Raw genomic sequence first — 24,840 nt, 5'->3', positions numbered from 1 at the left:
TCGACCACTTGCCACTTAAATACAAGCCTGTTTATTATTTTTCACTTAAAGTACATTTGTTGCGGCAGAATACCAGATGATAGAGTCCTAGCTGTAAGCTAAGTAGACTGTTGGTATACTATTTAGGTCTACCTAAAATACAGCTAAGAAAGGTAGCTGAGAGACTCCAGGTCTGCCAGTGAGGTGACACATAGAAGTTCTGCTCTGGATATTGCATGAAAAGATCTATAGATGAGCAGGATGGAAACAAGGCGGCCAGCTTGGAAACGATTGCAGTCGTCTGGGCAAAAGTTAATCGTTTTGGGGCCAGCATAGTGCTCGTGGCGTGGTGAGTAGTGATCTGCAACGAGATATATTGAAAGGATAGAGCGGAGAGGATTCACTGAGGGTCTGGAAGGAATGGAAAAGCAAAAGAGGGTTTCGGTGATGTGGGCCGAGCAACCCGTGGCATGAAGACGCCTTATGGAGAGAGGGAGATTGAGAATGAGAAGGTTTGGGAAACACACAGCGTTCTTGTTTAAGAAAAAAAGAAGAATTCGTTTTTGGACAAGGTAATACGAAATGGTTATTCAACATCCAAGTAGAAATTGTGAATGGATGGTTGGAATAAACATGTCTGGTGTTCAGAGAAGAGGTTAGAACTGAATGTATAAATGTGGAAGTCATAATCGTAGGGTGAGACTGAAGCTCTGGGTCTGGATGGGACCCGCTAGGGGGTGACGGGACAAAAACTGGGACAGCGAATATTGAGATGCTGAGAAGAGGAGGAGGAAGCAGCAGAAAGGACTGAGAAGAGTAGCCAATGGCACAGAGTGAGAGCTAAGAGCATGGGATTCCTGAGGCCAAATGAAGAGCAATTTCGACAAGAGACTGGTTGTGTGTGTCGAATGCAGCTGAGAGGTGGAATAGGGAAATAACCGCTAGAGTAGGTCGTGTGATGGTCACTGATGCTCTGGACAAGAGCAATTTCTATGTATTGGTGGAGTCAAAAGCCTGATTGTCGTGGACGGAAACATAGAATGGGAGGCAAGAAAGACGGGATGTCTCATACCTCTTTTAAGGGTTTTGCTGGCTTGGTGTGATGGCTCATGCCTGTACTCCCAGCACTTTGGGAGGCTGAGGCAGGTGGATCAATTGAGCCCAAGAGTTCGAGACCCAGCCCGAGTAACACGGCAAAAAACCCATCTCTAAATTTTTGTAAAAATACAACAATTTAGCCAAGCATGGTGGCATGCATCTATAGTCCCAGCTACTTGGGAGACTGAGGTAGGAGAATCGCCTGAGTCTGGGAAGCCGAGGCTGCAGAGAGCTGTAATCACACTACTGCACTCCAGAGTAAGACCCTGTCTCCAAAGGAAAGAAAAAAATGTTTTTCAGGGGAAAAAAAGGAGCAGAAAACTGGAAATGGTAACTGATAGGGGATAGTCAAGCATGTTGAATACTGATAGGAATGATCCAGTAAAGAGAAAAACTGATCAAATAAGAGTGATGTCCCTGAGTGGAAGGAGGAGGGATCTAATACACATAGAAGGACTGGCATAGACAGCTCATCCAAAACAAGCAGAAGGCACCAGATGTAGACAGGTGTGGTGGTGCGAACACATGGAAGACCTCTCCCAGCTGTTGCTATTGTCCAGGTGAAATAAAAAAGCAACGTCATCAGATGAGCTTGAAGAGAAAGAAGGTTTTAGAGGTTTAAGAGGGAAAGGTACAGGATAATTGCGAGGGGAGTGGACAGTGAATTGACCAGAGAAACAGTAACACTGGCAAGCAGCAATGAGGATGGCTTGAGATTTATCATCATTAGGCCGATTAGCATGATACTGCTGGGTAAGTGGGAAAGAGTTAGAGAATTAGGTTTTGCCAGGGTTGGATTTTTGCCAGACAAGTACAATAAAGCGTGATTTTACTGGTCAAATCCCCAGTGTCTAGATAGGGGTAACCAAGACCGATAAGGTCCCTGTACTTACAGAGTAGGGGACCGGTCCGGGATGGCACATCTGCTGGGGGTCTCTCGACCTGCAAGAGGGTCCCAATACCTGGAAGAGAGAGTGCGCGGAAGAAAGGGAGACAGAAAGCGAAGCGTCTGGAGGGCTGGATTGGCCGTGCCCAAACAGCGAATTTTATTTTTCAAAGTCCAGAAATAAATACACTTTCTTTGCTGTGGTTTACGTCATTGCAAGAGGAAATGCAAATCTGTACCATACATCGCCTATACAATAGAAAAGTCAGATACACAATCAGTGGTTGCAAGAGGAAATGCAAATATATACCTTATATGGGCTATACAATAGAGAAGTCAGATACACAATCAGTAGTTGTAAAATGTAACAGAATTTCCTGTGATCACAAAGCTTGTTTACATCCAGACATTATTCCTCATGGCTGCAGGTATTTCTGGTTTGATCTTGTTTTAGAACTGAGATGTGAAAAGATTTTCTGGTTTTGCTCAGCAGAATAGCTTTTAACCAGATTCTCCTTTGTCTGCTCCTGACTCAACTTATCTCAACTCCCCCATTCAGGAGTCTCTGAGTCAGGGATCAAAGCCATCCCGTATGGTGGCATTTGCTTTGCAAATATCCCCACAGTTAAACCATTATCTAGGGCACAAGGCAGTCAGGCAAGTAAAGAAAAGGTTAAAGCTATTAAAAGTTAAAAGCAGAAACTGGTTGCTGGTAGGGAGTCACTCTGTCTAGCAGCACCACATAGTTTTAGGCCCAAAGGATATCGTGGTTGATATTAGAAACTGATCATCCATCTTTCAGTCCCTTATTTCAGATAGCTCAACTGCCTCCAGTAGGAAACTGTATTTGGGATCAAGCTCACCGTATAGTGAGACCCACGCCTTTTGGGGGGTCTCACACGGGGATGTTCCCCATATTACAGAGCTTAGATTATACTGATGAAGAAATACAAAGAAAGGGAGGAATACAAATAAGTTATCAAGTCGTGCAGCGCTAATAAGATAGTAAGACGGGGTAATGAGATTGTCAGGCTGGGGAGCAGCTCTGGATAGAATATAGATTGAAGGGAGTTATCACCAAAAAGATGACGTTGGAGCTAGGATCTGAATGATGAGAAGCCAGCTTTGTGAAATTGGAGAAAGAATGTTTCAGGCAGAGAGACAACTGCAAAGACATTCAGGCAGGATTAGCAGGAGAGTAAGAGATTTTAAACCTGAGTAGGGGTACGCTTAAAGAGGAGTTGGCCACGAATCGGAAGTAGGGCTGAAAGAGAGAGAGAGGAGTTGGAGTTGACCCCCGTAGTTTCCGCCGCGGATAACTGGATGGATGTGGATGCCATCACTGACACGGAAAACACTGGAGACCAAAGCTGGTTTGAAGAAGGAAAGAGGAACTCACCTTTAGGATGTGTTGGCTTTGTGCAAACAGTGCTGGACACACAGTACACACTCAGTAAATATTGTTGAATGTTTGAATGAGGTGCCTGTGGAGCAATCCTAAAATCTAGGGCATATGATTGTTATAACTCTGAAGTATAGAGAGTGCATTTCACAGCTGGGCAAACCGAGGCACGGAAAGTTTAGGAAGCTGGTCCAGTGTTTTCTGGCAAGTCAACGTTAACTGCCAGAGGAAAGTTTAGCGTCAGCTCTTTTCTCATTCATTGTTCAGGTTAGACAGTAATGATGCTCTTGTGAATTCTTTGTTTTATTCCTCTGCAGAACAGATACGTCCTCTGGCAACAGCAATTTAAGATTAAAGGTAACCAAGTCACGCTGTCTGTAAGCTATAGCATGTGAGAATGTTATCAAAATAAGCATGACTAAGCACGAATTAGGAAACAAATTGTGTTTGCTCTGTTAGGTAACATCGGGGCACCAGTCAGAAACACCGAGTGAGTCAGATACAGAACTTGGATAAAAGCTGTGACTGAACGTGAACTTTTATTCGGCCCTCTTGAATAAATGAACTTGGAACCTTGGGCTTAGGTCAGAGTTCAGTCAGTGCCCCCGGGTGGAAAATTTTTGTGCTGGGGTGAAAAAGACTTGGGTTTTCTTCCTTTCAATAAATGAAAAACGATATTTTGACTTTTGATGCCATTATACCTCTTTGTCATGAAATAACAGGCAATAAATTTAGAACCCAGAAAGCCAGGGAAAAGATACCAAAGTATAGAAGTAAACAAAGTGAGTTGGCTTCATAGGACTCTTGCCTAGTCACTTCAGAGAATTGCCACTCCCCTTTACTATTAAAGGTAAGGTCATAAAACAGGAATATTATCAAGTAAATCTTTGAGAACATAGGTTAGAAGTTATACGTATCTGTACATCAAAATTTGCTCATAGTCTTTTTGCTTGAAAGGACAGTGTTAGCCAGGCTCGGTAGCTCACGCCTGTAATCCCAGCACTTTGGGAGGCCGAGGCAGGTGGATCACGAGGTCAAGAGATCGAGACCATCCTGGTCAACATGGTGAAACCCCGTCTCTACTAAAAAAAGTACAAAACATTAGCTGGGCATGGTAGTGCGTGCCTGTAATCCCAGCTACTCGGGAGGCTGAGGCAGGAGAATTGCCTGAACCCAGGAGGCGGAGGTTGCGGTGAGCCGAGATCGCGCCATTGCACTCCAGCCTGGGTAACAAGAGCGAAACTCCGTCTCAAAACAAAACAAAACAAAACAAAACAAATACAAAAAAATTAGCTGGGCATGATGGTGCGCGCCTACAGTCCCAGCTACTCAGGAGGCTGAGCAGGAGAATTGCTTGAACCCGGGAGGCGGAAGTTGCAGTGAGCCGAGGTCGCGCCACTGCACTCCAGCCTGGCGCCTGGTGACGGAGTGAGACTCTGCCTCAAAAAAAAGAGAAAGGACAGTGTTTTCCTTTTTAACTGACTGCCTTTTGACTGTCATGCCATACCATCACATTGGTCACATGCAATTTCACTCTTCATGTTCCCCAGCCAGCAGTATAACATTTATGCAATCTAGCTAGCTAGTCCCTGAAAGCTTTGGAGTTTGCTGACTCTGGAAATTTAACTTTTGTGACATACTGATAGCAGCGATGGCCTGTCTAGGAGAGCTGCTCTCATTATGCTAGCTGCAGTGGGAGTGGCACACCAGGGCTGCCAGCTCCATGGAGCCAGGGGGAACCAGGAACAGGTGGAAGCCCCACCCGCTTCTGAGTTGGCAGGGCAGGAGCTCCCTGTTACCAGGCACAGATATAGCTGCCTGGCTGCAGGTGCAGACCTGGGCATCCCTGTGCTCTTTGGGGCTGAGAGCAGGCAGGAGTTTCACCCTCCTGGGCACAGCTGCAGCTGTCCAAGTCATGTCCACCAACTGGGCCTCCCTGTGTTTTGGGGGGCGTGGAGCAGGCAGAAGCCCCACCCTCCTGGGTACAGCTACTGCTGCCCAAGCTAGAGCTGTAGACCTGGGCATCTCTGCACTCTTGGGGGTCCTGGAAGTCCCACCTTGCTCCCACACACTCAGAGTTGTCTGTTCCCACTGCCTGGCCTCTCCCTGCTCCCAGCACCTGCCGCATTCCTGGAGTAAGGTTGGCGCTGAGCCTAGGCACTGCTGCAGCCTGGCTGGGTGTGCCTAAACTCTGGACAGTGCTGACACATAGCTTTGGCCCCCTCTGGACTTTGGGTGCCAGCACAGGAGGGAGGCTGAGGGGGTGCTAAGGGCAGCTCAGCCTTGGAGCTGGCCTTCAGGTGCCCCTTTGCACAAACAGTCTGGGTGCCATGAATGGCAGCAGGAGGCAGGCCCCTGGGTGGAAGGGGGCAGGTACCCGGTAAAGACCCACCCTCAAGCTGGGGAGGGTCTGAAGCCTGGAGGCTGGGCTGCTGGTCCTAAAGATCAGAGCAAGAATTTGTGTTTTTTAATGGGTGCCCCTGGACCAATTGGCAGGTACTTCCTCTCCTCTGAGGCCCATAAAAACCCCAGACTCAGCCAGACTTGAGATGACAGGATGACCAGCTGCGGAGAGGAGCTAGCAACCCCAGGGTCTCCTCTCTGCTGAGAGCTGAGAAGATGATGATGACCTTCCAGCTGTGAAAAGGAGCTTCTCACTCCAGGGTGTCCTCTCTGTTGAGAGCTGAGCAGATGTCAAGACAACCAGTTGCAGAGAGAAGCTACCTACTTCAGGGTCTCCTCTCTGCTGACAGCTGAACACTCAGTGGGGCAACCTGCCTGTGGAGAGGAGCGACCCGATGTGGATCTCCTCTGAGCTGTCCTGTCATTCAATAAACTTCTGCTTTACCTTGCTCACCCTCCGCTTGTCCACTTACATCATTCGTCCGAACGCAGAACAAGAACTCAGGACCCACCAAATGTTGGAGCTAAAAGAGCTGTAACACAAACAGGGCTGAAACACGCGCCATGCTCAGCACATTGCAGACAATGAGAAGGAGAAAAGAGAGAAGGAGAGAAAGAGACGCAGAGTGGAACACACTGAGGCACACTCGTAACTTTGATTCCAGGGAGCTCCCCCACCTCTATCCCCTCAAACTGCTCAAAAATGCCATGTACAATTAGTCTTCTAATTAGACGGTTTTAACAATCAGAGTGCTTCTGAAGGGCCCGTGATGCATGGTAAATTATGAGGATAATAGTAGCTATCCTATAATGCTGTTGTGAAAGTTAAACATTTGTTTTCACAAGAAACTAAATACAAATTTGAATGTCCGAGGTATTATGAAGGACGAAAAAGCTTTACTTGGAAATGAGCCTGGGGATTACTCAAGTATCTGCATCTCATCAGTGGAGACTTAGGACATTTGGGGTTACCCTCATTGTTGAGGTTCTATGGTAATCTCATTTGCTGGGGGTGTCTGCAGGCATAGTGTATTCCCCATATGTGTGGTCCACAGATGTGGGTCATGAAGGTAAACAGAAATATACATGCACACACACACACAAAGTGTGGGATATCTACTCCATGGTGGGCTCTAGCCAGCTTTGATAGATTGTATTAGTGTCCCTAATGATCTACTTTATCCCCATAAGACAGTTATACATTCATGCCCTCAGTCATGTGACTTTCAGAGCCTCCTAATAGGAAGAAGCCCTGTGATTTGCTTTGGCCAATGGAATATGAGTAGATGTGATTTACCTTAGTATATGAGTTGAAGCTTTAAATGGGCTTCCTACCATCTGCCATGGAAACTGTACAAATGAAATAAGGGCTATGCTGGTTAAAATCTTTGCTAACTTTTTCATGTCAGTATAGATTCATCTCATTAAATATATATATGTGTGTGTGTGTGTGTGTGTGTGTGTGTGTGTGTAATATAGTCCTTCAGTTTTGAACATTGATGAAGTCACTTCAAATTTTTCACTATTACTCCATAAACATAGACAATTGTTATTTGTTAATTAAAAATAGTGAAAACACTTTTAAGTTAGAAAACAAAACAATTTTTTATGATTAATGCCGACTACTACTTGTTGAGCTCCAATTACATGCCAGGCCATGTGTGGGCACTTTACATGTATTATCTTATGACATCCATAGGTTCTGTGGTTTAGGACATGCATAGCTTTGGGGACCATGTTTTCAGCCCGCCACAATGTCTGTGATTTATCTCCTCATCTTTTTTATATATTCATTTTCCCTTCCTTCTCTCTGGGTAACCAAGTACCTAGCACGTAACAGGCACAGAACGGATGCTGTGCTAGAAACTTCTCCTGCGCTAGTCAGAATTGACTTATTGGGCCGGGCGCGGTGGCTCAAGCCTGTAATCCCAACACTTTGGGAGGCCGAGGCGGGTGGATCACGAGGTCGAGAGATCGAGACCATCCTGGTCAACATGGTGAAACCCCGTCTCTACTAAAAATACAAAAAATTAGCTGGGCATGGTGGCGCGTGCCTGTAATCCCAGCTACTCAGGAGGCTGAGGCAGGAGAATTGCCCGAACCCAGGAGGCGGAGGTTGCGGTGAGCCGAGATCGCGCCATTGCACTCCAGCCTGGGTAACAAGAGTGAAACTCCGTCTCAAAAAAAAAAAAAAAAGAATTGACTTATTAAGGGTTTACTACCGAACAAATAGCTCTCCGCATTTTAATTCAGCAAAAGTGTAGTTCTCACTCATGTCGCAATCCCACGCGCTTGTCAGACACCTTTCCTTGGAAGCTCTCCTTCAGACAAGATCCAAGCCTATTCTAGCTTATAAAGATGCCATTTAAAAGTGGCCTCCAAAAGACAATATTTGCTGAATGAATGCAGGCGAAATGCAGACATAATGGAAAGAACTGGAAAACAGGAGAGCATCGGAGTAGAAGTGAGACCGTATTGTTTGAAAGCTCTTCCTGGGTTGGACCTTTGCAGAGACTCTGCGAACCTAATTCCACGTGTATGTGCATCCATACACACACACTCCTTAAAAAGCCTCACACATTATCTTGGAATTAGTCATTGTTATCTCTCACGTGTAATATTGCTCTCTTCTAATAGCAGGCGTAAATGAGTTCAGTCTGTATATTAATTTGGGTATCTCAAGTTCTTGCTCAATGAAGAAATTGACTCACTTGCAAATTGTCACCTAACCAAGAGACTGGAAATTTAGACAAGGCTGAAAACATTGTATAAGTAATTTTGAAAACAAACAAAACATATTTGCTAATTTAAAAGTAATTAAATTATAGGATACAATTGAAGCCAGGGAGACGTTAAAACAAAATTACATTGTTAACTAGATTTTAAAAGTAAATTATTGCGTTATTTTGAATTTGTAAAACTGATTCACTAGGAGGAGATTAATATTCAGTTTATAAAAGTATTCATGTTTTCCTTTGGGCATTTCTTCTGGCGCATTCAAAATTATCCAATTTACAAATAATTTATTTTTCAGTTAACTTCCAGCATATAAAATGGTTGTGTTGAAACACTCTCTTCAGAATTTTATTTTTAAAAGATACTATTTTAGTATATATTTACATTTATATCCGAATTGCTTTGTGAAAGATATTAGTCTTCAAAACATTTTACAGGCTGGCCTTGGTGGCTCACGCTGTAATCCCAGCACTTTGGGAGGCCAAGGCAGGTGGATCACTTGAGCCCAGGAGTTCAAGACCAGCTTGGGCAACATAGTGAAACTTCATTTCTACAACAAATACAAAAATTACCAGGTGTGGTGGCACACAGCTGTAGTTCCTACTCAGGAGGCTGAGGTGGGAGGATCGCTCGAGCCCAGGAGGCAGAGGCTGCAGTGAGCCATGATTGCACCACTGCACTCCAGCCTGAGTGCCACAGCGAGACCCTGTTTCAAAAAAAAAAAAAAGTTAGTTACAAAACATACTAATGTTAATTAGAGTCTGTTAAGTTGTTATAAATAAACACAATTTAAAAATTCAGTGGCTCAAATAAAATAGCAATTGCCTCTCATGTAAAAGTCCAAGATTAGCAGGTGCAGATTAGAGGAGCAAAGTTGACTCGGTGTGGTAGAAGGTGGGCAAGGATCCAAGGCACCAACCACAGTCCATGCCTCTTGCAACCCCTCACGTCCGTCAAATAGAACCCTGGGCTGGATGGGCCCTTGTTCTAACCCAGTGCCTGAAATCTTCTATCTGTTCTGTTGGTGGTTCTACAGGACTTACTATTTGAAAAGTTGCATTTTAGAAGCGGAGAATTTGTGTATTTGGTTACTCACATAACTGTGTGAAAGCGCTATTAAAAATACTTTTATTTCATTGAAATTATCTGTTGATGTTTTGGTCTCCTCCACTAAACTGTAAGCTCCTCTGAGTAGGAAACAATACATTCCTCACTATACCCCCAACCCCCGCCCGCACCCTCCCCACCCGCACCCCCACCCCCAACCCCGCACTCAGTTCAGCGCGTGGGGATTTAAAGGTAAATTTCTGCCGAAGCGCAGATTCTTAGATCCAGATTGTGAGAAGAGGGGAGGAGAGAGGTACAGGTGAGCCGGGTGCGTGCGGGCTGAACAGATCACCTGAAGGGCAGGTGTTCACTCAAGCATTTGGAGCAGGCGTTGCTTTGGGGTTGTTGGCAGTTTGTCACTTTAAGACAAAAACCAGGAAGTTCCCAGTGGAGGCGGACGCGGGCGCCGAGGAGGCTAGGGGGCCCTTCGTTTTCAGAGAAAGTAGTTGGGAGTGCAGGCGACTGCCGCTGAAAGCAGAGAAGTCGTGGGATCAACCTGTTCGCCCAGAGCCGCTTCGGCCCACGTTCGATTCCCATCGCGGGAGGGAGAACGGGTGCCGCCGAGCGGGCGCGGCGCGGGCGCGGGACGGAGGCGGAGCGCTCAGGCCCTCCCACTGACCCTCGCTGGTGTCTGTGCCTGGCTGGTTTCTGTGTCTTTGACGCCACTCAAGAGTCGAGTCGCCTCCGGACAGCAGCTGCAGGCTCCGCCCGGCTCTTCGGGAGCGGCGGCGAGGTCCGGTCCCGCAGCAGAGCGCTGTCACCGCGGGGCTCGCAGGCGCAGGGCGGCCCCGCGCCCGCCGCGCGGTTCCCTCGGGTGCGGAGGACCGTGGAATCCGGCCTCCCAGAGCACCTCTTGTGCCGAATTTACTCGAACGCCATGGCCAGGGTCCTCCCTGAAAACTGCTGACCGATGTGTGCTTTTTGTCCTTTGTCATCCGTTCTTTAGGACAGGCGGCACCGACCCACGCGGGAAGACCTCTGGAGACCATGACGAAGAAAAGAGTTGCCGTGATTGGAGGAGGAACGAGTGGGCTCTCTTCCATCAAGTGCTGCCTGGAAGAAGGCTTGGAACCCGTCTGCTTTGAGAGGACCGATGACATCGGCGGGCTCTGGAGGTTCCAGGTATATCTCCTGGTCACTCGATACTTGAAACCCTCCCTTGCAACTAGGTGCGTGCGACGCTTTGTCTTGTGTCAGGGACTGTGATGGGCTTGACGGTGATTACATCTGCTAGCCTGCTGAGCCTTTCTTACAGCCTTTACTTCGGGCTTTATGAAGGTTCCTCTTGCCTTAGGCTGGCAGCAAAATGGGACACAGATATTATTTTTCCTTTTCTGTTGTCTACGGAAATGGCCCAGAGACCATGTTCATGGAATGAGTTTAGCTGCTGTCCAGAAGAGTGAAACCATCTGAAGGGTAACAAAACGACAAACGTTCGAAAACCTGCAGGGGTTGGGAAATGCAGGGCTTGCTTATGGTCTGTATTAGTAGGTAAATGAGCTAGAATTATCTGCTTACAATCCCTTCCAGGAATCCCCCTTTTCAATCTTTTCTAACCTTTTTTTTTAAAAAAAATTCTTGTTCACTTTCGGTAATTCTCTGACCATCCTAGCACTTTAATAGAATACAAAATCTGGCTACCTCGTTTGCTTGGAACTTTTCCTTCCCTTGAGAATTCCAAAGTCACACCTTCAGAAGAGAGCAGAGTGCACCTGCAGCTGTGTTATCTTTCATCATCCAATTGCTTTAATAGGCACATCCAGCTCTGCAACTTTTTAGAAACAGTATTAAAATACTGTCTACCTAAATAATAGTTAAACTGGGAGTGGTGGCTCATGTCTATAATCCCAGCACTTTGGGAGGCTAAAGTGCGTAGATCACTTGAGGCCAGAAGTTTGAGACCAGCCTGGCCAATATGGCAAAAGCCCGTCTCTACTAAATATACAAAAACTAACCGAGCGTGGTGGCTCACACCTGTGATTCCAGCTACTTGGGAGGCTGAGGCTTGAGAATCGCTTGAACCCTGAGAGCGGAGATCATGCCACTGCACTCCAGCCTAAGTGACAGAGTGAGACGCTTTCTCTCAAAAAAAAAAAAAAAAAAAAAAAAAGATAAACTTACTACGTTCCAAAGGATATCAACCACCTTTATTGATCTCCAGAATGACGTGCGTTGTGTTTGCTTTTATTTTTTCACTTTTTTGAAGGAGAATTTTTATTACTCCTATTTACAGAAAATTCAGCAGTGTACATTTAACCCAGGTTAGTAGCAACTTCTTTCACCTTTCCCTTTTCCACTTTGATGATTCGAGCCACAGATTAGGACCCAGGAAATTGCCTCCCCAGTGGCAGCTGATCTCATCATATCTGTCATTATAATTGGTTCTGCCACCAACTTAGCCACCCACACCTCCTTTGTCTTCCTAGTGAGCCTGTGTGAAGGCAGCGTGGTGCAGGCCTTCCTGTGGACTGGAAGGCACAATCTTACCTTCCCCTTGATAATGCAGTGAGGGACCCCCTTTAAGGACACCAGGCAGGCAGGAAGACCACCAGTTTGATGGGATCCACATTGTGCGCAATCACCACCAGCTGAGGCTTCTTGTTCTCCACCAAGATGGTGATGGTATTGACGCCTGCAGGAAGGACGGGTGGTGTCTTGGTGGGGATATCCCCTTGGTCAGCAGCTTTTTATCAGTCCAGAACATCAGTCTCTGCTGCTTTTCTTGTTTCGTCTCAGGTCTGTGCTTGTGGGCCCCACTTAAGCAGTCAGTATCTGTTTGGCAGTGTGAGACCTGGATGAATGGGTTAGTGGCAGGAAGTGTTCTCAGCGCCTTCTAGGATAGCTCCTTGCTGTTGCAACCTGATATGGGGGGGGGGGGGGATTTGACAAAGAGGGTGAGGTCCCTCAGGGGCTGGATGTCCTGTCCAATGCCACAATTCTTAGGCTTTTTCTCAAACAGAGCATTCGCCACTTTTTTGGCTTCCCGCTCCTTCACGACAGCAGGATTGGGGCCTCCTTCTTTCCCTTAGCCTTTTTTCCTGTTGGCATCTAGGGTGGCTAGAGGAGAACGGGTTTGCTTTTCAACTGGCTTTCTGAACAGTGAATAGTACTGAGGTGCCCTAGATCTGTTCTGCATTTCATATTTCATAAAAACGAACACAGTCTTGGCCGGCTACATAAAAGTGGCTTTATAGCATTTCTTAGTTGAACAGAAATACAGTCCTTTTGCATCCTGACTCTGCTTTGGGGACTAACTTTATGTGACAGTCATCCTTATTCAGATCTGGAGTGGATCCCCTTCGCTGACCTGTATACCTCTACCATCATCGGTCTTGGATATGGGCTGAAAACCTGTTGTTTTTACTAAACAGGAGAAAATTCTGCTCTGAAAATCCAGCCACAACATGGTATGGAGGTGAAGAACACAGTCGTGGGCTCAAACCTGGTTTCATTTCTGTCATCTACTAGCAGTGTGACCTTGGGCACATCATTAAGCCTAACTGTACCTCTGTTTCTTCATCTTTAAGAAGTGGGTAATAGCCGGGCGCGGTGGCTCAAGCCTGTAATCCCAGCACTTTGGGAGGCCGAGGCGGGTGGATCACGAGGTCAAGAGATCGAGACCATCCTGGTCAATATGGTGAAACCCCGTCTCTATTAAAAATACAAAAAAGTAGCTGGGCATGGTGGCGCGTGCCTGTAATCCGAGCTACTCAGGAGGCTGAGGCAGGAGAATTGCCTGAACCCAGGAGGCGGAGGTTGCGGTGAGCCGAGATGGCACCATTGCGCTCCAGCCTGGGTAACAAGAGCGAAAAACTCCGTCTCAAAAAAAAAAAAAAAAAAAAAAAAAAAAAAAAAAGAAGTGGGTAATAATAGTATCCACTTTATAGAGTTATTGTCTGGAGCAAGTGAGTGGATAATTATGCCAATCACTTACAACAGTGCCAGGTGCATAGTGCTACATGTCAGTTATTATTCAGTGACTCCCCTGCTCTCCATGCCAGCAAACTTCTTAATTCCAAAATGACCCTGCCATTCATTAATTTACCGTAGTTTTCAAAAATACACTTCTGCACAAACATGTTTATTATTATGATGATGATTTTAAGACAGGGTTTCACCATGTTAGTCAGGCTGGTCTTGAACTCCCGACCTCAGGTGATGATCCACCTGCCTTGGCCGCCAAAGTGCTTGGATTACAGGCGTGAGCCACCACGCCCGGCCACAAACATGTTTAAATAAACTTTTAATTTTAGAACAGTTTTAGACTTACAAAATTTATTAGGAAGATAGTCCAGAGAATTACGGTATACCTCACACCCAGTTCTTCCCTTAATAACGTGTCGGTTATTACTCAGTAGGTTGGGGTGGGACTCACACAGATGTGTCTTTACTAAGCACCTTAGCCAGGTTTGGCAGTTACTCGACAGGCATGAAGTCAGTTGAGGATGGGAGGACGTTCAGAGAGTCATCCTGTCTGACTCTCAGGTTTCTGTTTTTTATCTCCAATGTGGTTTAAACTTCTTCTCTGCTAAAGACTTAATGTGGAGGTTTTTCTTCTGATTATCCACTTGGCAAAATTTTAACACTTTATAAGCTAAGCTGCCTCCTTGCAAATAAGCCGTGTTTATCGTAACCACTCTGACTTCTGTTACAACAGACTACATCTGTGTCAACAAAATCTTTCAGGTTCTTTGAATCACCTGATTGGATGTGTGGTTCACCATTATATTTCTACAGCCAAGCATGTGTTTTACTATCTGCATTTTTTAAAGCACTCCCCCACCAGATGATTCCAGTGTGCAGACAAGGTTAAGAACAACGGTTCAAAGAGTTTCGATTTCATGGGATTTTGAGAATCTGACAAGAACAGAAGACCCACACTGTCCTCCTTCCTCCCATTTAAATTCTCCTTTCTTCTGTCCCTATTACTGCTTCCAATCCTATCAGCTCCAATTATCCCAACTTCCATCCCCCGCTTTCTCTCTCTCTCTCTCTCCCTCTTTTTTTTTTTCTTTTCTTTTTTTTTTTTTTTTTTGAGACTGAGTCTCACTCTGTTACCTAGGCTGGAGGACAGTGGCATGAGTTTGGCTCACTGCAATCTCTGCCTCCTGGGTTCAAGTGATTCTCATGCCTCAGCCTTTCAAGTAGCTGGAATTAAGCATGCACCACCGCACCTGGCTAATTTTTTGTATTTTTAGTACAGACGGGGTTTCCCCATGTTAGTCAGGTTATTCTTGAACTGATCTCAAGTGATCTGCTCATCTCAGCCTCCCAAACTGTGGGGATTACAGGCATGAGACAGTCAGGTCCTCTGCAAATAAAGGCACCTGGCCTTTTTTTCTTACACAGACTTCCTGCTCAAATGTGTGAGCCTTGTGCCTCGGTAGGAAATATAATCAGTATTCAAAATTTATAGAGGGAAGATTTATTCATCAGTGGTAGAAAATTGTAAAATCCAGGAGCAGAAGCTTCTTTTTCTTGTACTCACTAACCCACTACTACCCTACATTCACTCTTTTGTAAAGCAGTAGATTGGCACAGTGATAAACCTTACCTCAGATTCAATCAGGTGGTTTGAAGGATTTGAAGGATTTTGTTGACACAGGATAACACTTTGTTGTGGTTAGTGATTTGAAAAAGAATTGAAATATACGAGTATCTGAGAGGTGAGATCTCTCATTCATTTCACTCAGTGATCCCAACAGACCTGCTGTGGAAAGCGTGGCTCTACTCTGTAAACGGAAACATCGGAATGCAGGTACAGACTTGTATTTATCAGTACCTAATAAAATGTTTTATTACAGAGTGACTTTATAAATATATTTTCAATGAATAAGTGAAATAAAATTCAGAAGTTAGGAATGTGCCTCCCCTGCTCTGCATGCAAACAAACATCTTAATTCCAAAATGACCCTGCCATTCATTAATTTACCTTAATTTAAAAAAATACACTCATGTATAAACACGGTTAAATAAACTTTTAACTCTAGAACAGCTTTAGACTTATAAAATTTATTAGGAAGACAGTACAGAGAATTACAGTATACCTCACATCCGGTTCCCCCATTATTAACATCTTTAAATCATGAATGAACCAATATTGACACATTATTATTAACTGAGGTCCGTACTTTATTCAGATTTACTCAGTTTTTCCTAATGGCCTTTTTCTGTTCCAGGGTGCCACCCAGGATGCCATATTACATTCAGTAGTCATGTCCCCTTAGGCTCTTTTGGCTGTAACATTTCTTAGACTTTCATTGTTTTTGACGCCCTTGATAGTTTTGGGAATTACTTACTGGTCAGGTATGTTGTAGACTATCCCTCAGTTGGGATTTATCTGACTTTTTTCTCATGGTTAAACTGGGGTTATAAATTTTGGGGAAGAATATTATAAAGGTAAAGTATCATTCTCCTCACATCCCATCAAGGGTACATGCTATCAACATTATATCCACTGTTTTTTTATTTTGAAACATAAACCTTATTGTATTATTATAAGTAGGAAATTACCATTCGATGTATGCCAAAATATATCTTTGTTGAAATGTAGGTTTGTTCCACCTTTCTTTTTTCTTTTTCTTTTTCTAACTTTTATTTTAGGTTCAGGGGGTACAAATGAAAGTTTTTTACAAGGATAAATTGTATGGGGTAGGGATAACTGCTAGCCATATGCAGAAGACTGACACTGGATCCCTTCCTTTTGCCATATATGAAAATCAACTGAACATGGATTAAAAATTCAGAAGTTAGGAATGTGCCTCCCCTGCTCTGCCTGTAATCCCAGCAGCTGGGGAGGCCAAGGTGGGTGGATCACAAGGTCAAGAGATTGAGACCATCCTGGCCAACATGGTTAAACCCCGTCTCTACTAAAAAATACAAAAATGAGCTGGGCACGGTGGCGCGCGCCTGTAGTCCCAGCTACTTGGGAGGCTGAGGCAGAACAATTGCTTGAACCCAGGAGGTGGAGGTTGCAGTCAGCCGAGATCGCGCCACTGCACTCCAGCCTGGAGCCTGGCGCCTGGCGACAGAACTAGACTCTGTCTCAAAAAAAAAAAAAAAAAAGTTAAAATGTAAAACCTAAAACTATAAAAACCCTAGAAAATATCACTGTTGATTTTAACCATATCACTGTTGATGTTAACCTTGATGTCCTGGCTTGCGGTCGTCTTTGTCAGTTTTTGCCACAGTAAAGTCGCTCTTTGTGCTCTTTGGAACAAAGTCACTATGCATAGCCCACAATTAAGGACAAAGTCTTCTGTTTCAGACCTTCTGTCTTTCCATATGCACTTTAGAATCCACGTGTTAGCTTGGATTCTAAAATAGCTTGCTGGGATGTTGATTAGGATTGCGTTGTATCTACAGGTCAAGTTGGAAAGAACTGACATCCTAACAATATTTAGTCTTCCAGTCTATGAATCAGACTCTCTCTCATTTATTTGAATCTTCGATTTCCTTCGTCTGTGTTTTGTAATTCATGTTTATATGTCCTATACGTATTTTGTTATATTTATACCTGTGTACGTAATTTCGGGGGTATTACTGTAGATGGATTTTTAAAAATATTGAATTCCAGTTCATTCTGATATATTAAAAAACAATTAATTTTTGTATGTTAACAGTGTATCCTGGAACCCTGCTGTACTCACTTATTGCCTCTAGAATTTTTTTTTTTTTTTTCTGAGTCAGAGTCTCGCTCTGTCGCCCAGGCTGGAATGCAGTGGCGCAGTCTTGGCTCACTGCAACCTCCATCCCCGGGTTCAAGTAATTCTCTGCCTCAGCCTCCCGCATAGCTGGGATTACAGGTGCGTGCCACCACACCCAGCTACCTTTTTTGTGTTTTTAGCAGAGACGGGCTTTTATCATATTGGCCTGACTGGTCTCCCGACCTTGTGATCTGCCCACCCTGAACTCCCACAGTGCTGGGATTACAGGCAGGAACCACTGCGCCCCGCCCTTTTTTTTTTTTTTTTTTTTTTTTTTTATAATTCTTTGGAATTTTCTACAGAGAGTCAGGTCATCTGCAGATAAAAAGTTGTCTTTATTCCTTTCCAATCAGTAAATCCTTTGCTTTGCTTTGTTCTAGTATTGTACTAGCTAAGACTTCCAGTACAATGTTCCATAGGAGTGGAGAGAGAGGACGTCCTGAGCTTGTTGCCAGTCTTAGGGGAAAAGTGTCGAGTTTCTGACTATTAAGTATGATGCTAGTTGTAGGTATTTCCTAGATCTTCTTTATCAAACTGAGGACGTTTATCTCTCTTCCTAGTTTGTTAAGAGTTTTTATCATGAGTGGTGGTGTACAAGCAACGTTTTAACAAAAGTAAAAGAAAAATATAGAAATCCTACTGCCTTAATAAATCAAGTGGTTTTCTGTATTTTCAATTTTTTCCATTTAAAATAAATGAAGTATACTCAAAAGTGACATATCTAACAGGGAGCGATTATACAATTATAATTAGGTACCCATAGGTAGACATAATATTACATATTTGGTGATTAGAATGTAGATTTAATTTGACAATTACTTTTTCACTTGAAGTTGCATCACAGGCCATTTTTTAATGTTCCTGCACAGACTTCAAAATCACAGTTTTTGGTGTCTCCAAATTCACTTTCCGTAATTCATTAACTAGTTCTTTTGAAAGCATTTATTGCACATCCAAAACACACCAGTCCTAACAATAGAGATTTTAAAAAGGACAAAGCTACTCTCTGGTTTCTCACAATCATGGAAACAAATGCATGATAATATACAATGTTTATGTTATCTTTGTAGAAATATGAACAGAGTTTTGGGAGCTTGGTGGATGAATGGGGGAATCTAACTCTCTGGAGAAATTAGAAAAGTCTTCCTGAAGGAAGTGACATTTGAGGTGACTGTTGAAGGACAGGAAATTTTCCATGTGAATAAACATTAATATGTACAAAGGTTTAAAGTTGTGCAAGAGCCTAAAATGTTCTGGGAAAAATTTAATAATGTAGAAATTTGAGATTAAATGAGGAGAACATTGGATGAAGATTAAAAGGTAAACCAGGCTAGATTGTGAAATGTGCTAAATTTCAAAATAAGAAATTTTATTTTCTGGAATCAAGAGAAGCCATTAAGCAGTAGAGTGGCGGAATCTACTTTGTATTTATTAGAACACCCATGGAGTGGTGTGGAAGATAAATTTTGCATGTTGAGATACTGTAACTTACTAAACCGTTCATCTATTTTGGGAACATTTAATATTATTTCTAATTAATTGCTATTTAAGTAATATAAAAACATATCTTTATGCATTTGACTTTATATGATTTTTCAGTTTTTCTTAGGACAACATTTTAGGAGTGAGATACATATATCTTATTGAATTCTTTTTGAGATAAGTTGATGTATTTTATTAGTTTTGTTACTCATTTTGTGAATTTACATCTTATTCTATATATTCCTTTCTCAATACAATTTGATATGCATCCAATAAACATTTATTGAATGCTATTTATCATTTTGTATGCTGTGGGGGAAACCAGGAGTACAATTCAAGGGGCGTATAATCAAGTTGGGATGATAAGGAACATACTACAAAATGTTATGGAGGTCTTTGAATCCTAATCTGAGAAATAGAAACTTTATTCTACAGGAAATGGGGCAACATCTAAAATCTTATTTAGGGCAGAGATAGAGTCCAGCCACACCTCAGAGAGAACACTTTAGTTGAAATAGGTAGAACAGGCCGGGCGCGGTGGCTCAAGCCTGTAATCCCAGCACTTGGGGAGGCCGAGGCGGGTGGATCACGAGGTCAAGAGATCGAGACCATCCTGGCCAACATGGTGAAACCTCGTCTCTACTAAAAATAAAAAAAAATAGCTGGGTGCGGTGGCGTGCCCATGTAATACCAGCTACTTGGGAGGCTGAGGTAGAAGAACTGCTTGAACCCAGGAGGCGGAGGTTACAGTGAGCTGAGATTGTGCCACTGCACTCCAGCCTGGCGCCTGGCGACAGAATGAGACTCTGTCTAAAAAAAAAAAAAAAAAGAAAAAGAAAAAAAGAAATAGGTAGACTAGATTAGAAGAAAAGACTTCGAAGGAGACTTGTGAAAATGTGATCAGCAGTTAAAGAAATGAGACATTGGATCATGGGGCAGAGGAGAAAAACCACCCTAAAAATGGACAAAGGCAACAAATGCTCTCCTTTGTGGCTATTTATGTTTCATAATACTCAACATCTCAATATCTGTTCATTTCTAGAATAAAAAGGGAGGAAATCCAAATTAATTAAGGTGATTTTCCATAATCAAAACAATTTTTGAAAATCTCAAAATCTGAACACTCATTTGTGAAGTCTCCGTGACAGAATAACAGGCTGGGTAGATTGCATCATTTCATTACTTTATGGGATCAACACAACAGTGCCATAAGGTAGTTAATAGGAAGTTTTGTTTTGTTTTGAGATGGAGTTTCGCTCTTGTTGCCCAGGCTGGAATGCAATGGCACAATCTCAGCTCACCACAATCTCCACCTCCCAGGTTCAAGCGATTCTCCTGTTTCAGCCTCCCAAGTAGTTGGGATTATAGGCATGTGCCACTATGTCCGGCTAATTTTGTATTTTTAGTAGAGACAGGGTTTCTCCATGTTGGTCAGGCTGGTCTCAAACTCCAGACCTCAGGTGATCCACCTGCCTCAGCCTCCCAGAGTGCTGGGATTACAGGCGTAAGCCACCGTGCCTGGCCTCAATAGGAAGTTTTTGAGGAAGCAAAGAAGTTTCTTGTAGGGTAAAGAACACTGAATCAGGGATTAATGCCATCTAATGAAATGCATCTCAGTTTGCAATGGCATCTGAATCACTTGAAGATAAGATGCAGGTTCTGATTTAGTAGGTCTGAGTTGCGGCCCGAGAGTCTGCATTTCTAACTAACAATCTCGCAAGTGAAGCCCCTACTGCTGGTATACAGACCACACTTTGGGAGTAAGCATCTAGTGCAGTGGTTCTCAAATTTCAGTTATTTTGTTGGGCATTCAGCTTGTTTCCTTTTATATTATGAATAATGCTGGTATTAACACCTTTAACATAAATCTTCCTCAGTGATGCTGAATATTTTTTTTTAAGGCCAGGTAAATTGCAAGGAGTTTGATATACTTTTTAACACTGCTCTCCAGAAAACAATGGAGATGTTACGCTTTTTCCAGTATATGGAAACTGTTACACTCTTTCCAGTATGTGTTCCCATTTTGCCTGTTACTCATTTAAAAGCCTGTTCCTCAGTGTTAGTAACTCTCTGTTCACATGTTTGGAACTTCAGCTGGAGTAGGTAGAATTTTTGGGAACGAGCCACATCTTTTCTCTCCCAGACCTTCTCTTCATGTGGTGAGGCTGGACTTCCTCAGGCTATGGTGGTCTCATGGTGGTTGGAGCTCTCACATGGCTGCTGGCTTCTACCAGAGCGAGCTTTCTGAGACCCAGGCGGAATCTGCAAGGCTACTTATGACATGGCCTTGGCAGTCATTCAGTGTCACTTCAACTGTACGCTGTCGGTCAAAAGCAGGTCATAAAGACACATGAGATTCAAGGGGAAGGACTATGTAAGGGCACAAATACTGGAAGGTGTGTGTGTGTGTGTGTGTGTGTGTGTGTGTGTGTGTGTGTGTGTGTGTAACTGACTCTTCTTTCAGAAAACTTTTTCATATTTACAAATCATAAAGATGATTCTCAAGTTTCTAAGCATACTTTCTATTTATTGCAGGAAAATCCTGAAGAAGGAAGGGCCAGTATTTACAAATCAGTGATCATCAATACTTCTAAAGAGATGATGTGCTTCAGTGACTATCCAATCCCAGATCATTATCCTAACTTCATGCATAATGCCCAGGTGCTGGAGTATTTCAGGATGTACGCTAAAGAATTTGACCTTCTAAAGTATATTCGATTTAAGGTAGAAAATTTTATGGGTATCTTTGTGTTTGAAGTTGTTTGCCAAGTAAATGAATAATGTGGTTTTAATGACCGATATTCACTTCTAAAGATTGGCTGGACTTGCACATGCATCTGTCTACTCAGGCAAAAACTCCATTCTTCGTCCTCCTTGTCCCTCAAGAATATTCAAGTGAAGGTGTCTCTTTTATATATTTTGGCTGCATATACAGGAAGCTACCTGGCAGAGTGTTTTCATTACCTTCATTTCACACCATTTGATTGCAATAAAATGGATGAGGGGAAATGTTTTCCCCATTACGGAAGGGAACTGATAGGTATGGGAACTTTAAAACCTTCTGGTTCTACAACTTGTTCATGACTGCTTAGCCCTTTTATACTTTCAGAAGTACTTTCCAATGTATTTGTTTACATGAACATCATAAAAACCCAGCAAAGTGTAGTTGTTGGGGAGTTAACTCTGGTGTAGAGGGAATTGCAGAACAAAAACCTGGATTCTGCTCCTTGCCCTACCACTGACTAACTTAGATGTTAGACAAGCAAGTTCCTCCATTTCAATTTTTAAAGTTTCCTTCTTTGTAAAACAAGATGATTATACTAGATCGCTTCAGTGGCTCCTTTCTGCTCTAAAATATTCTATGACTTTGCTATAATTTCTGATCAAGAACATAAAAGAACAGATGTTTCTGACAGTTGCAAAAAACCCACACCTTCTGCCTTGTGATCATCCTGCTAAGTCATGCCTTCTTCTGGTTAACGACATAACAAAATGAAAACATCTAGTGATAACTTCTAAAGTAAGTCATTTACATTCCAATGATGCTTCTCCTCACTTGTTTAAACAGTACTTATCGAACAAGTTTGTTATCATATTAAGTACTGAAGATGCAAAGACAAAAAGGAAAAAATCAGTAACTTTATAGTCTAGTTAAGGGGATAAAAAAATGAAGAAAAATTGTATTATAAATATAATTAATAAAAATAAAGAGTTACATGGTGACAAATGCTAGAAATCTATACATTGCAGCTCAGAGGAGAGATGTTGAACCCATCAGGGCACAAAGTATCAGGTTCCAGGGAAGGTTTCTTAAAGGAGATAAAGTTCTGAGTCTTGAAGGTTGAGCAGGAATCTACTAAATAAGGAATAAAAGGGCGATCTAGGCAGAGGCACAACATGATAGAGGAACTATAAATAGTGCCGGATGGCCAAGACATGCAGGGGTGGCATCCCCCCCCCCCCACTTTTATTTTCTTTTGGAGACAGAGTCTTGTTCTGTTGCCAACACTGGAGTGCAGTGACACTATCTCGGCTCACTTCAACCTCCACCTCCCAGGTTCAAGCAATTCTCCTGCCTCAGCCTCCTGAGTAGCTGGGACTACAGGTGCACATCACCATGCCTGGCTAATTTTGTATTTTGGGTAGAGATGGGGTTTCTCCATATTGATCAAGCTGGTCTCGAACTCCCAACCTCAGGTGATCTACCTGCCTCGGCCTCCCAAACTGCTGGGATTACAGGCGTGAGCCACCGCGCCCGGGCTGGGGTGGTGTCCCTATTAGTCCAAGACATGATGGTCATAGGCCCTGAGAATCACATAATGTTTCCTTAAGCTAAGTAGAATAACCCGTATTTATTATTTTTAAAAAGCTATAATCATACCTCTATCCTGTTTCACAGCCTCCTTCTTTATAGTTCCTTGAAAAATGGGTATCTATGAGAGTCAAAGGGAGATTCATTTACATAAAATGAGAGCCATTAGGTGTTTTTCTACCCTACCAGGAAAAGGAGCTCTATATCTCAGTCACGTGTTTAAAGTTAGCCAGGAGAAGAGAATATCAGAAGGTCTCAGGACATTTGGGGTCAGGAGAATAGGCATGTAGTGCATGGAGTGTCATCAAAGCACAGGAGAAGCCCAGGCTTACTCAGCTGTCACAGTGCCTTAGGGCGCGGACTAAAAGGCCTAGGGACTCGCATTTTTCTAGAAGAGGAAGGCACATTAGCCTGCCAACACCATGTTACTGTTTTTTTCTGCCTCGTGGAAGTTTTCTCATTCTGACCACAGCCCAAAACAAAACAGTTCTTATTTGTGGAGTATGAAAATCAAATATCCCTGCATGGGTCCTACGACGTGAGAGTGCGTGCCTGTGATGTCAGCCCTCTGTGTAGGATTCTGCAAGGAGAGTCATGTCAGGGGTGTCCCCTGTGCTTATCATTTTCTGTTTCAGACCACTGTGTGCACTGTGAAAAAGCGGCCCGATTTCTCAACTTCAGGCCAGTGGGAAGTGGTCACTGAGTCTCAAGGGAAAATGGAGACAGATGTCTTTGATGGAGTCATGGTTTGCACTGGCCATCACACCAATGCTCATCTTCCTCTGGAAAGCTTCCCTGGTGAGTAACTTGCCATGATGGAAGACCCTTGACCCATGCCTGTGACCTGACCCTGAGAAATGGAAGGACTGTGGTCTAATTCCTACTTTGGAATGAAATAAGACTTATCCTAATTCTTCATGTTCCCCAGAAAGATGTTGGGGAAACTTGTGTTATTCCCATTTTTGTAATTTTTGGAGATTAGAGCAAAATTTGAGGTCTATTTAGTTTTACAATAACTTTAGTTTTTCTAAGTATCAGAAGGAAGAATGTGGAGTTCTTGAGGAGCATTAGGTTGAATGAGGAATTTTTCAGCAATAAAGTAAACCAAAATATTGAGTTTCTAAAGAAGAAATGAAAGCTTGAAGAATTTCAGTCTTTGGCCTGGATTTTCATTAAAGAAAGAAAAAGGCACTCTCTGTGTACTCTAGAGTATATAAAAATATGTGTGCTGTAAGTGAAATGGGGGCAGATTTTCTTTTTTTGAGATGGCGTCTCACTCTGTCACCAGAGTGGAGTACAACAGCATGATCTCGGCTCACTGCAACCTCCGACTCCCTGGTTCAAGCGATTCTCCTGCCTCAGCCTCCTGAGTAGATGGGATTACAGGCGCATGTCACCACACCCAGCTAATTCTTTTGTATTTTTAGTAGAGATGGGGTTTCACCATGTTGGCCAGGATGGTCTTGATCTCCTGACCTTGTGATCTGCCCACCTCCGCCTCCCAAAGTGCTGGGAATACAGGCGTCAGCCACGGTGCCCGGCCAGGGATTAGGTATTTAAGAGGATGAAAAGACAAAATAGAATGGAGGTTTTCTGAGGCAGTTTGTATTTATAGTCTATAAATCCAAAATACAAACACATCCTGAGTTACGCAAAGTACATATGATAAGAAAATCACGCGGTACTACTCTGAGGCTAGGGGAAAAGAAAATAGGCAAAAATATTGAGA

The 24,840-nt window shown here is 43.3% G+C and overlaps 1 protein-coding gene across 1 annotated transcript in view; it reads left to right on the top strand.

Annotated features, from left to right (window-relative positions):
• Positions 1–9,980: 9,980 nt before the first annotated feature.
• Positions 9,981–24,840, top strand: part of FMO5 (flavin containing dimethylaniline monoxygenase 5) — a 32,875-nt gene continuing 18,015 nt past the window's right edge. Inside the window, exons 1-4 of the mRNA XM_074390059.1 lie at positions 9,981–10,344; positions 10,558–10,733; positions 21,335–21,523; positions 23,747–23,909. Of these exons, the coding sequence (XP_074246160.1) occupies positions 10,599–10,733; positions 21,335–21,523; positions 23,747–23,909 (487 nt within the window). The 5' untranslated portion in view covers positions 9,981–10,344; positions 10,558–10,598. The remainder of the gene's footprint in view (positions 10,345–10,557; positions 10,734–21,334; positions 21,524–23,746; positions 23,910–24,840) is intronic.

Source organism: Saimiri boliviensis, chromosome 19 (assembly GCF_048565385.1).
Source record: "Saimiri boliviensis isolate mSaiBol1 chromosome 19, mSaiBol1.pri, whole genome shotgun sequence".
NCBI lineage: Eukaryota > Metazoa > Chordata > Mammalia > Primates > Cebidae > Saimiri > Saimiri boliviensis.
This window is presented reverse-complemented; position numbering and strand designations above follow the sequence as displayed.